Source organism: Carettochelys insculpta, chromosome 4, assembly GCF_033958435.1.
Source record: "Carettochelys insculpta isolate YL-2023 chromosome 4, ASM3395843v1, whole genome shotgun sequence".
Lineage (NCBI taxonomy): Eukaryota > Metazoa > Chordata > Testudines > Carettochelyidae > Carettochelys > Carettochelys insculpta.
This window is the reverse complement of record NC_134140.1, coordinates 25,291,385-25,305,077: the sequence shown is the minus strand read 5'-3', so window position 1 is coordinate 25,305,077 and position 13,693 is coordinate 25,291,385. Positions and strand designations below refer to the sequence as shown.

The 13,693-nt window shown below is 45.1% G+C and overlaps 1 protein-coding gene across 6 annotated transcripts in view; it reads right to left on the bottom strand.

The window, feature by feature from the left end:
• The window catches only part of EVC2 (EvC ciliary complex subunit 2), a 144,543-nt gene that overhangs the window by 115,828 nt on the left and 15,022 nt on the right, over nt 1-13,693 (bottom strand). For 5 of the 6 annotated variants that reach the window (XR_012645330.1, XM_074992467.1, XM_074992468.1 and 2 more), the window contains exons 3-4: nt 11,570-11,736; nt 11,295-11,360 (exon numbers count right to left, since the gene is read on the bottom strand). Coding sequence is in view for 5 of the 6 variants with exons in the window: in XM_074992467.1 (XP_074848568.1) it covers nt 11,295-11,360; nt 11,570-11,736 (233 nt within the window). In the remaining variant the exon portion in view is untranslated. Of the gene's footprint in view, nt 1-11,294; nt 11,361-11,569; nt 12,316-13,693 lie in introns of those variants that run through there. The other variant, XM_074992471.1, reaches the window with a different exon arrangement.

Sequence of the window (13,693 nt, the reverse complement as noted above, 5' to 3'; positions counted from 1 at the left end):
AAACTCCCAGGGAGATTTCAATCTTCTCCACGTTAAGCTGTTGCTTGGCGACAGTGCAATAGAAAAGCCTGTAGTTTGAAATCCAGGATAACCGTTCATGCAGAGAAAGGACTGAGTGAAAAACAAGAAGCTGAAAATCCCAGAGAGACCTCATACAGGAGAGCTGGAATGCAACTTTCTAATCATGTTCTGGAAAATGGATAATGCTCAGCTTTGGCAGCAAGAAGAGAGGGCCCTCAAAGTACATCACACTTGCTATCATTTCATTCTGTTGATGCAGTTTGATCTCCTCCTTAGTACTATTATGGGGCACCCCTGGTCTACGAGGGTTATACAGCCCCATATTTTTCTTCTTGCTAATCCATTTTAGGCCCATCCTGAGTTCTTGGCATTAACTGTCTCTGCCAAGTGGCCAGGTGCATAAATTAATGGACAATACCTATGACACTATGTGTGACATCTAAGACATTACAGTTGCCAAGAATAATAGACATTTTAGTTAAACTGAATAATTTGAAAGAAAGAAATGGACACATAACAAAAATCAAGGATATCAGCTGAGTAAGCAACCAATACCAACCAAGCCCTATGTAAACTACACTAAAATAACTTAAAAAAAAAAGTGTTCAAAGTCTCCCCATAGATCATAGGTAGTTCACAGGAGTTGGGGCTCAATGAGAAGCAAAGTTCTTCCCTGTCAGGAAGCAAACAGCTCTCCCATTAAGATGGAATGAGTCCCAGATTATCTCAAGCTTTGGCTACTGATAAAGTGAGCCCTACTGGATGCAGGTACACTGGAGTTTTTGGCCTCCGAGTCAGTCTCAAGCTCAGAGAGATAATATGAAACCCCTCTTCCTGCTGAAGGGCACAATTTCTGGACTGCTTCTCCTCTGGCTACTCCTTGCAACCAGCTCTCTCCTCACAAACACTGCCTGCTGTGCTTAGCCTACCCGTTTTGAAGTCCAAGCCATATACTTGCTCTCTGGGGCTTTTAGCTGGTCACTGGAACAAGTCAGCTAGACTCTGGTCCCAGTAACTAATCGTCCTCCCAAACATGGAGTCTTTTCATACTCAGCTCACATACATGGCTGTCCTATCCACAGCCAGTGGGTTCAGGGTCTTCAGTAGATGTTGGCTTCATCTTCTATTATTTGTTTTCTATGTATTGTGACATTAAATTTCTAGGAGCTCAAAGCAACCATCTTGTGAAGAAGTTCAGTACAGATTGCTACTGAGGAGACAAACACCAGTATGCTCTCTCCCTTACTCTGATTCTTCTTGTTTTTATACATTATCATCCTTATGGTTATTTCTATTTGGAATTTGTCTAGCTTTAACTTCCAGTCACTGATCTTGTTATACCTGTGTGTGATAGACTGAAGAGCCCATTATCAAATGTTCCCATATGTAGCCAGACAAAAGTCTCCCCCTTACAAGCCAGCTTGCTGCCCCCCCCCCACTGAGGTGCCTCACAAGCACACAGGGCACAGAAACAGCTGCTGACAGCACAGTCTTTGATGTCTCTCATTGAGGCCCAGATGTGCTAGCTCATCGTGACCCTGAGAAACAGAAAGTACAGATAAAAGGCTAACAGGCCAAACTGTCAACGAAGGCGGGGAGGGATCTCAGGAAATCACCCCAGCTGGCATTGATGGATTTGATGCCCACACAGCCATCCCAGAAGAGGAATCTCCGCCCCTGTAAAAGAATGTCCTGTACTCCCAAATTGCTTACCTCCTGTCTTACAAGTGCAAATTAAGTAAGAATTGCCCTTGTAAAAACTGGCGTCACAAAAGACAGACCAGTACGATCTGACACCATAGATAAGACAGAGAATACGTGACCTAAAAGGTATAAAGGTGGGCCCAGCAGCACTCTTGACTCTGAATGCATTTCCACCAACGACCTGCTGGTCGGGTCAGGTGATTGCCTCCCGAGGTCCGCAACTGGGGACACCCAACCTCGTATTCGTCTTTCCGCAGAATTGAGTGACCGATCCGGCTTGGCTACGCTGGTGTTGAGAGACGCAAGGAGGGTAAGATATACCCATATTAAGGAGGGTAAGATGTACCCATATTAAGGAGGGTAAGACGTACCCATATTAAGGTCTCCTTTTGGCGTGCACAGTTAAAGAATTAGAGCTCTGTAACTAGATGTTGTTGTATTAAGATATCATTGTGTTAGATGGTAACAGATATCTTTGTATTGGATTGTAACGTAACCTGTTAACACCTGTACTCTGCTAGCATATAAGAAGTAGACAATAGCCTTTTGTAACTGCATGCTTATAACTGTAGCTTAAATAAACTTGTAACTAGTTAAGATCTGAGCCTGACTGCTGTTACTCTTTGTCACTGCAACACAGCCGGCACAATAAAAAGAACTTTAACCGTTGGTTACCACAGCCTGGCCATAGGTGAGAGTGCTAGGAGCTTCCTGCTCTAGCAGTAAAAAAATGGGTTGTTTAGGACCCAGGGGCATCCGTCAGCCTGGCCCAGGGGCCCGCAGCGACGAGCTCTGTGCTCTCGCAGTTAAAGACTCGGATGGTAACAAGGGCATAGTTGGTACCTCACCGCACATTACCCGACCACCGGCTAACACCATGCAGGTACTTATAGACTGAAATTAAGTCACTCCTTAACCATCTCTTAGTTAAGAGAAACAGAATAACTGTTTGCATCTTTACAGAATGTGTTTACCAATCTTAATTATTTGCATAGTGATTCTCCTACCCCACACTAATTTTTCAATAACCTACCTGAACTGTAGGTTCAGAACTGGACACACTGCTTCAGTAGCAGTCACGCAAGAAACACTCTAATTACACAATTCTTATTCCATATTTTCCTGTCTATACATCAAGTGCTTCTGGCCAGTGTCACACTAGGAATCCACATTCAGCTGCTTATCCACCATGATTTGGAGCATGTCATGGAAGGGTATAAACTGTTTAGGAAGGACAGACAGGGGAGAAAAGAAGGAGGAGTTGCACTCTTTGTGAGGGAGTAGTATGATAGCTCAGAGCTCCAGTATAAGAAGGGAGAAAAACCAGTTGATTCTCTTTGGGCTAAGCTTACAGGCGGAAACAACAGAGGTGATGTTGTAGTTGGTGTCTGCTATAGACCACCAGATCAGGGAGATGAGGCAGATAAGGACTTCTTCAGACAACTAAGAGAAGCTTCCAAATCACAGGCCCTGGTTCTTATGGGAGACTTTAATCATCTGGACATTTGTTGGGAGACATGTATGGCAGCACATAGACAATCCAGGAAATGTTTGGAGAATACTGGGGATAACTTCTTGGTACAAGTGCTGAAGGAACCGACCAAGGGCTATGCACAACTTGACCTGCTACTCACAAACAGAGAAGAAATAGTAGGAGCAATAGAAGAGGGCATGGGTTGCAGCGACCATGAGATGGTAGATTTCAGGATCCCGACAAAAGGAAGAAAGGTGAACAGTAAATTACACACCCTTGATTTCAAAAGAGCAGAATTCAACTCCCTGAGAGAACTGATGGGCAGGATCCCTTGGGAAATGAAGATGAAGGGGAAAAGCACTCAAGAGAATTGGCAGTATTTTAAAGAAGTCTTACTGAAGGAACAGGAACAAACCATCCCACTTCATAGTGAGAAGTGCAAACATGGTAGGCAACCAGCCTGGCTTAACAGGGAAATCCTTGGTCAGTTTAAACTCAAAAAGAATGTATAAGAAGTGAACACAGGGACAGTTGACTATGGAGGAGTATAAATATGTGGCTGGAGAATGCCAGGCAGTAATCAGGAAAGCAAAAGCACAACTGGAACTGCAGCTGGTGAGGGATATGAACGGTAACAAGAAGGGTTTCTACAGGCATGTTAAAAATAAGAGGGCAATCAGGGAAGGTGTGGGGCCATTTTTGGATGAAAGAGGTAAACTAGTGACAGATGATGTGAGAAAAGCTGAAGGACTCAATGCTTTTTTTGCCTCAGACTTCACGGACAAGGACAGCTCCTACACTACAGTGCTAGACAATGCAGTATGGGAAGTTGGAGGGATGCCATCAGTGGGGAAGGAAAATGTTAAGAGTTACCTAGAAAAACTAGATGTACACAAATCCATGGGTCTGGATTTAATGCACCCAAGGGTACTGAGGGAATTGGCAGATGTCATTGCTAAGCCTTTGGCCCTTATCTTTGCAGACTCTTGGAGACTAGAAGAGATCCCAGATGATTTGAAAAAGATAAATGTAGTGCCCATCTTTGAAAAGGAAAGGACAATCCAGTGAACTATGGACCGGTCAGCCTCACCTCTGTCCCTGGGAAAATAATGCAGGGGATCCTCAAGGAATTCATTTTGGGCACTTGGAAGAGGGGAAAGTGATCAAAAGTAGCGAACATGGATTTACCAGGGGCAAGTCCTGCCTGACTAATCTGATTAGCTTCTATGGCGAGGTAACAAGCTCTGTGGACATGGGGGTGTCAGTGGATGTGATATACCTTGACTTCAGCAAAGCTTTTGATACAGTCTCCCACAACATTCTTGCCCATAAGTGAAGGAAGTGTGGATTGGATCCTTGGACTATAAGATGGATAGAAAGCTGGCTTAACAGTTGAGTCCAACGGGTAGTGATCAATGGCTCAATATCTGGATGGCAGTGGCTTTCAAGTTGCGTGCCCCAAGGCTTCATTCTGGGGCCGGTGTTGTTCAACATCTTTATTAATGACCTGGATGAGGGACTGGATTGCACCCTCAACAAGTTTGCGGACAACACTAAGCTAGGGGGAGAGGCTGATACGTTGGAGGGTAGAGATAGGATCCAGTGTGACCTGGATAAATTGGAGGATTGGGCCAAAAGAAATCTGATGAGGTTTAATAAGGAGAAGTGTAAAGTCCTGCACGTGGAATGGAAGAATCCCAAGCACTGTTATAGGCTGAGGACTGAATGGCTAAGCAGCAGTACAGTGGAATGGATCTAGGGCGTATGGTGGACAAAATGCTGGATATAAGTAAATAGTGCATGCTTGTAGCCAAGAAGGCCAAAAGCATATTAAGGTGCATTAGGAGGAGCACTGCAAGCAGATCTAGAGAAGTGGTTATTCCCCTCTCTTTAGCACTGGTGAGGGCACATCTGGAATATTGTATCCAGTTTTGGGCCCCCGGGTATTAAAAGGATGAGGATGTGCTGGGGCAGGTTCAGTGGAGGGCAGCAAAAATAATTAAGGGGCTGGAGCACATGACCTATGAGGAGAAACTGAGGGATTTGGGCTTATTTAGTTTACAGATGAAAAGACTGAGGGGTAATTTAATAGCAGCCTTCAACTTCCTGAAGGGGAGCACTAAAGAGGATGGGAGAGAAACTGTTCTCAGTGGTGACAGGTGGCAGAACAAGGAGCAATGGTCTGAAGCTACAGAAGGAGAGGAGTAGGTTGGATATTAGGAAAAACTACTTCACCAGGAGGGTGGTGAAGCACTGGAATGCGTTACCTAGAGAGGTCATGGAATCTCCAGCCCTAGAGGTTTCTAAGTCCCAGCTTGCCAAAGTCCTGGCTGGGATGATTGAGTTAGGGTTGGTCCTGCTCTGGGCAGGGGGATGGACTCAATGACCTCCTGAGGTCCCTTCCAGCCCTGTGATTCTATGACATGCACGTCCTGTTCAGAGTCACTGTTTCCCAGAATAGAGTCTGCCATCTTGCAAGTGTGGCCTGCCATCTGCCCCACAGTAACATCAATCAACTTTGGATAAGAAGAGGCTGTCATGCAGTAATTAAAACCAGAGCCTCTTCTCTCATTTATATAGATTCAAACCTTCCACAAAACTGCTCCATCACTATTCAGCAGGCTTTGGGGACTTAGCTGTTCCAATACCTAACTAATCTACGGCTGCGTCTACACGTGCACGCTACTTCGAAGTAGCGGCGCCAACTTCGAAATAGCGCCCGTCACGGCTACACGTGTTGGGCGCTATTTCGAAGTTGAAATCGCCGTTAGGCGGTGAGATGTCGAAGTCGCTAACCCCATGAGGGGATGGGAATAGCGCCCTACTTCGACGTTCAACATCGAAGTAGGGAACGTGTAGACGATCCGCGTCCCGCAACATCAAAATAGCGGGGTCCTCCATGGTGGCCATCAGCTGGGGGGTTGAGAGATACTCTCTCTCCAGCCCTTGCGGGGCTCTGTGGTCACCGTGTGCAGCAGCCCTTAGCCCAGGGCTTCTGGCTGCTGCTGCGGCAGCTGGGGACCCATGCTGCATGCCCAGGGTCTGCAACTAGTTGTCGGCTCTGTGTATCTTGCACTGTTTAATGAAAGTGTGTCTGGGAGGGGCCCTTTAAGGGAGCGACTTGCTGTTGAGTCTGCCCTGTGACCCTGTCTGCAGCTGTGCCTGGCACCCTTATTTCGATGTGTGCTACTTTGGCGTGTAGACGTTCCCTCGCTGCGCCTATTTCGATGTTGGGCTGCGCAACGTCGAAGTTGAACGTCGACGTTGCTGGCCCTGGAGGACGTGTAGACGCTATTCATCGAAATAGCCTATTTCGATGTCGCTACTTCGAAATTAGCTACTTCGATGTAGCGTGCACGTGTAGACGTAGCCTACATCTTGCTAGGCACCTGCACTTACTACTATCCAATGCATGTGGAGACACAGGTGCCTGAGAATGGAAACCAGAAAAGTCAGCACTCACTAGCAGGGAGCCTCCTAAGCTAGCCAAAGAGAACTGCAAACAAGAAGTGTGTGGACTACAGAGTCACGCTCTTGCTCACTCTGGCCTAATGCATATTTAGTTATTTACATCTAAGTTTGAACAGTAGAGACTGAGCCTTCCATCAGAATGAGGCCCGCCACCGAGAAGAGGCTGGCACCACCCCTCAGCCTCAGGCAGGTGCAGAGTGGCACTGCCAGGAATCTGGGACAAATGGTGCCCTGGAGTCATTCAGCCAGGGATATGGCTTGAAATGAATATGTTGGGACTGTCCTGCCCAATTAGGAACAGGTGGTCACCAATGTTCCCTCTAATATTTTCCATTCATATACCGAATAAGTGTTATGGCATAAACCACAGCACATACTGCCGGCTGTAGGAGTTCTGCTAATCAGCTGCGTGGCATTTGCACCTCTCCTGGGTGGTCATCCAAGCCCCCAGCTTACAGGAACACTGGTGGTCTCCCTAGATACAGACTGACGAGGAGGTTGGAGAAAGAACAGAAAAATGTCTCTCTTCTAGCTTTTAGGTCCCCCTGTCCTCCTAGCCCACCCCATCTTAATTCCTCCCATATCGCTAAAGTGAAGTACAAACATAATAGTTTTAGGGATAATCCTATTTTTGTATATTCTAATAAAGTCTTTCACGCAGTGTTTGGGTCTTGCAGCTCCCTACCACTTTTCCAACAACAGTTTCTGCCCCTGATTGCTAATCTCCTCAGCTGGCCAAGGGATAGTGTCTTTGCACACTTCAGCACATTTTTCAATCCTCTAATAGTTAAACTGAAGATCTGTCCACATCACTTATGATGAAAAAGAGCCTGAAAATGAATAGTTGGGTGAAATAGGACAGCATAGATATTTTGCTGACAAGCACTACAGAAAATGCTATGACAGATACAGGAGAGGTAAAACCCTTATGCCTCACCTCCACTGAGAACTCCCTACAGCTCCAGCTATCAAAGGGAATAGATGCCCAGAGGCCACCATCTCCCTAGCAGCTGGTCCTCACATTCATTTACAGCCTGCAGCTCTTGTTCCTACAACAGACCCTGATGCTGTTGGCTTGCAGGCAAAGGAACATCTCAGAGAGATACTTGGGCAAGTACAACTCCTTAGCTTTTTGTCCTCTGTTTCTAAAAGTAAATCAGCAAATGCTATCAGCCCTTGGACCAGTACTTAGGAGACTAGGGTGAAGAAGCAAAAATGCGGGAAGGGTAGAAAGGGAGAGAAACCAGGGAAGAGAGAAGCATCAGGATCTTGCAGAGAGAATATTATGTTGGGGAAAAGGTGGAAAACCTTTAGAAATGATTCCCACCCATTTCATTCACAAGACATGGGAATTCAGGTAACAGTGAGATGTGTCATTCCAAGAAACAAAGAATCATTTCTACACAGTATCTGTTTATAAAGAGTTACCAGGATCTTGGTTAGAATTACTGCAACTTGCAGATCATGAATACGTTAATGTTCTTACAATGCGGTGAATAGCACAACTTACAGGCCACACTGATAAAAATGGGGTCCTTATTCCCCATCCCAATGTGCAAATGGAGAAGCCAAGCCAATTACATGCAAGTCATCTTTGCACCCTGGTTTCATTGAATTTATCTACCTAAGGAAGAGAATCTGGGCCTGAATGAATAGATGTATGTACTGTCCCTGCTGGTTTTGCAAAGGAAATGCCTCAGAACCATTCATGAGATGGGGGAACAAATTAGGTCTTAGTTTCCATTTAAATTACTAGAGACTGCCATATGGTAAGCCAGGTGTTAGGAAGAAAATGTCTGTTCTGATGTATTAAGATTAAAATAAATGTGCAAATAAAGCAAATTAAAAATAAACATGAATTTCATCCAGAGGTTGAAGAAAATTCACATATAATTAAACTTTTTAAAAAAATTTACAACTGGCAGCACTGAAAAGATTATTTTCTTATAATCCTACCATCTGGAGCAGACTAGCTTTGATTGTGCACAGCAAGATTTTGCCATTTTAAATGAAAGTTTTAATGAACAGTTGAAAGAACCAAATATTTCTCAAAACTCTCTCCAAGATCTTACTATATAAAAGGAATAGTCAACCTATTCTACAAAGCTTTCTGAAGCAGAAGATTTTGTCTCACCAATTCAGCTGTGTCTACACTACAAAAATAACTTCAAAGTACAACTTTGAAGTTGAGTGTCTACACACACCCTACTTGGAAATCAAAATTGCAAATGAGATGCAGACTTACATATCTGGCAACTCATTTGTATATTCTTATTTCAAATAGCTTCTTTCGAAAGATGAAAACCAGTGTGGACACTGCTCTTTCGAAAGTAGACACCATCTTTGAAACAATCCTTCTTTCCATAAAAAAGGGAAGAAGGGTTTTTTCAAAGATGGGGTTTACTTTCAAAAGAACAGTGTCTACACTGTTTTTTTCTTTTGAAAAAAACTATTTTGAAATAAGAATATGCAAATGAGGTTCCAGATATGTAAATATGTCTCATTTGCATTTTTGATTTCCCTCATTTGCATGCCTCTTTCGAAAGAGGAATGCAAGTGCAGACACAGCCCTAATGTAGACATAGCAGTAAGGTTAAAGCTGTGCTAATAGGTGAAATTCAGAAAATATGCCACAATGAGGCTACGTCTACATGTGAAGCCTACATCGAAGTAGCTTATTTCGATGTAGCGACATCGAAATAGGCTATTTCGATGAATAACGTCTACACGTCCTCCAGGGCTGGCAACGTCGACGTTCAACATTGACGTTGCGCAGCACCACATCGAAATAGGCGCTGCGAGGGAATGTCTACACGCCAAAGTAGCACACATCGAAATAAGGGTGCCAGGCACAGCTGCAGACAGGGTCACAGGGCGGACTCAACAGCAAGCCGCTCCCTTAAAGGGCCCCTCCCAGACACAGTTGCACTAAACAACACAAGATCCACAGAGCCGACAACTGGTTGCAGACCCTGTGCATGCAGCATGGATCCCCAGCTGCAGCAGCAGCAGCCAGAAGCCCTGGGCTAAGGGCTGCTGCACACGGTGACCATAGAGCCCCGCAGGGGCTGGAGAGAGCGCGTCTCTCAACCCCTCAGCTGATGGCCGCCATGGCGGACCCCGCTATTTCGATGTTGCGGGACGTGGATCGTCTACACGGTCCCTACTTCGACATTCAACTTCGAAGTAGGGCGCTATTCCCATCCCCTCATGGGGTTAGCGGCTTCGACGTCTCGCCACCTAACAGCGATGTTAACATTGAAGTAGCGCCCAACACGTGTAGCCATGACGGGCGCTATTTCGAAGTTAGTGCCGCTACTTCAAAGTAGCGTGCACGTGTAGACACGGCTCAAGCCACCAACTCTGCAAGTTGCTCGATTAAAACATCATGGGAAATTCTTCAGTGGTGGCAGGTTTTCATGGGGATTGTTGATATAAGTGCTAATTAAAATAAGGGGAATTAAGAGGACTGCCTACAAAAAGTGGGGCACCCCAGATTTTATGGGGTATGGAAGTCGAGATAAGAGGAAAGGGGTTGGACCCTCCACGCATATGCATGAAGGCTATGGGCATGAGTGTAACATAAAATAAAAAGCATGAACAGGGAGGGCAAATCCATCAGATGTCCCTTTACAGCAAGGGTGCACAAATCCTTTTTCTCTCTGACCTCCCCCACCCCCAACATGCCATAAAAATTCCATGCCACTCTATGCCACAACAACTATTTTCCAGTAGATTAAAAACCAGTGGCTGCATTAAGGAGGTAGCAAGGAAAGCAAGTGTCCAGGGCTCCACGGCATATAAGACCCCACAAAACTAAGTTGTTCAGGCTTCTGGTTCAACTCCAGGTAGCAGGACTCAGAATTCATCTTTCTGCCCTGGTCACCACTGAGTCTAATACTGGCTCTGCTCTGGGATTTTGGCAAGCCCCTTGAAACTTGTTCACAGCCTCCAGGAGGCCCTGGACCCCTCATTGGGAGCCACTTCTCTATAGTACCCTCCTATTGAGAGATCCACTCATCTTTACAATACCTTGGGGATGGAAGTATGAAAACACTGATGCTGGCTATCTGATGGTATTTTACCATCTAAACCTATGCATCTATAGCTCCAGCACTGATCTCTCATGCAGTAAGATTTTTAATAAATAGAAGATTGATAATTTGCAGATGCTGCTGTGGTTATTGCTGTTATTTCTCATGTGCTCCTGGAGTCTCCAGAACTAATGGTATTTCTCATAGGGATTCTCACCCTAGTAAATCTGATACCATAGCCTTTGGGAGCATGAACCATTGGCACAGGTTACTATGTTTCAAGATAACCTTGGCAATATCAACTCATCAATAATATAAAGATTAACCTGCTCAGAAATGTTCTATACACTGTTAGTACATGCTATTGACTCTTGTTTCAAAGCTTATTCCTTACACATAATGTTGAGGTATTAGATTACGTTTACTGTATAACAATTTTCTTCCTTTATTATACAGAGTGAAAATATCTGTTTGTGTACTGTCTTTGGGTTATAGTACGGCTCTTTTTCATGTAGTTGGACAGAAAAAAATTACGAAAGATTTGGATCTTTATACTTCCTCAAATAAGAAAAAGTTCTCTTGAAACTTACCACTGCACATTTCTGAAGGGTTAGCCCATATCCAGAAGACACAGAAATTCTTGGCACATGTTCCAGCTAGGGAAGGTAAAAAAACAAATATATGTCTTTTTTTGAGATGCGGTGACCACATCTGTACACAGTATTCAAGATGTAGTATAACATGGTTTTATATAAGGGCAATAATATAGTCTGTCTAATTAAGTACCACATTCCCAGTGATATACTTCTGTTCACCTTGCTTCCCCACAACTCTTTCATGCATTGAACAACCATCTCTTACTGACCAGCTGCTGGTTAATGGTAGATTCTCGTTTGAACACAATCTTCTTTGTCCATGAAGGAATCAAGGCAAACAATGAATGGAACCCAGGAACATCTGGTATTGCAGAAGTCACAAGAAGATCATGGTCTTCATTTGTTCCCTTGAATTCTGTTCCCAGTAATTCTACTGCTGAAAGTTAAAGTAATATTCTTTGTTAGAACTAAAGCATCTGTCTCACAAACTCTAGATCCCATGTGGCAAACACTTGCCAATGTGCATAGCAGCAGCAATATTTGTTACTAGAAGATTTACCCCTTGGGCCCTTAACTCTTTTTTCTTTTCTTTTTTTTTTCTTTTTCTTTCTTTTTTTTTTTTTGGAAATAAAATGAAAATGTACATACTTCATTTAAATCATTGTTCTAGGGTGGGGCTGGGAATGAGGGGTTCAGTATGCAGGCTGCCCCAGGGAGAGAGGACTACTCCAGCCCTCTCTCATGGCAGCAGCTTGGGACCAGATGAGAAACACCTCTCCATGTCCGCTGCAGCTCCAGAAGGCACAGATGGGGGAGGGGTGCATGTCCCCAGGCTGGGGCAGGGCCAGGTTCATCTCCTACAGGCATGTCAAACTCAAAGCCTATTGAGGGCCACACACAAACTGAGAAGGCCACCAAAGAAAATGTACTTGTCAGAAAGTTGTGATTGTTTATTTATCATATTTTTCAGGTCTTGTTTAAATACAATAATGTTAACTGAGGATTAAATACTTAATATGAATTTTGTTTTATAATTTTATTAATAGTTCATAAAATTTGAGAAGACACACTGAGCAATGAGAGAAGAAAGAGATAGAAAACACTAATAAAAGCAGAGCAGGGAGAAAAGCCAAAACATCTTGAAGAAAGAAGGGATAGATAGTTTTGCAGTGAACATGCAAAACCAGGTGTCAGGATGCTTGCTTTCTATGGCTAGCTACACACTCTGTGCTGTCAGTTCCATCATCTCTAAAAATGAGGATAACCTACCACTCAAGAAAGTCGTGAGTTACCAGCATGCATGAATGAATGGGCTTCAAGATTTGTGGCTGGAAGAAACAACAGCAAGAGTTAAAGAAGCGGTATCTGCAGAGATTGGAGCTGTACAGACTCAAAGGATGAAGACTGGGGCTGAGAGAAACTGATCACCACCAGCTTGCCTGTGTAACGCCCCTGATGTTATGTTGCTAAGGGTGTACTGAAGTTGGAACATTTCCATAGCACAGGGTTTGCTTTGTCAATCATTGTGACCTGGTTTGAATGATGCTTTGCATTTCCCTCTCACCTTTGCACAGGGTGGACACACCACAGTGAAATCCCTCCCCTGCCCCATGAGCAGCCGCTCTCCCCATATGGAAAATCTCTAACCTCCTTTCCCCACCTCCCCCTTTCAGTGGGCCATAGATCTCAGAATCCAACATTTTTTTCCTGAACAGAGGAAGCAGGCAGAGAGGAAAGGGGCGCTGGGTGGGACTGGGTGGCCCCCTGTAGGAGAAGGGGAGACAGAGAGAGAGACCAGGTCAGGATCTCACAGCTTCTTGGTCCAAAGTCCAAAAAAGGAGATTTCCTGTCAGTTCCACCGAAGGAGAAACAGTGCACTCCCCTCCTGCTCTTAGACCCCTCCTCTCCAGTTTCCAATGCACCCCCCCGCCCCGCATTTCTCTGCACTTTCTTCTCAGGCATTCTGGGGTTTATGCTGAAATCGCCCATTACACTGTGCGCTCCCCCGCTTCAGACTCTTTGGGGCTCATATCTCACCCTCTTGCAGCATAGCCCTCCCCATTGCATCAGCTCCTGGCTGCTTGAAGCCTGCACCGCTCCTCATTGCACTGCAGCCCCCACTGCACTGCCCTCTCAGACCCCTTGAGGTTTACACTCCCTCCCCATGCACTAGCCCCAGGCTCCATGAGGCTTGCACTGCACAGCACCCCACATACCCCTTCCCATACAACGTTACCTCATACACCTGGGCTGCCCCTTGCTCTGCCCCACATGACTCCCTCCCTACCTGTCACTGGCCCAGGCAGGAGCCCCTCTCTGCCTCAGCCCATGTGGGTCTCCCAGTCCCGCTCTTTAGAGCAATCACACACACTTCTCTCGCACATGTGAGTGGA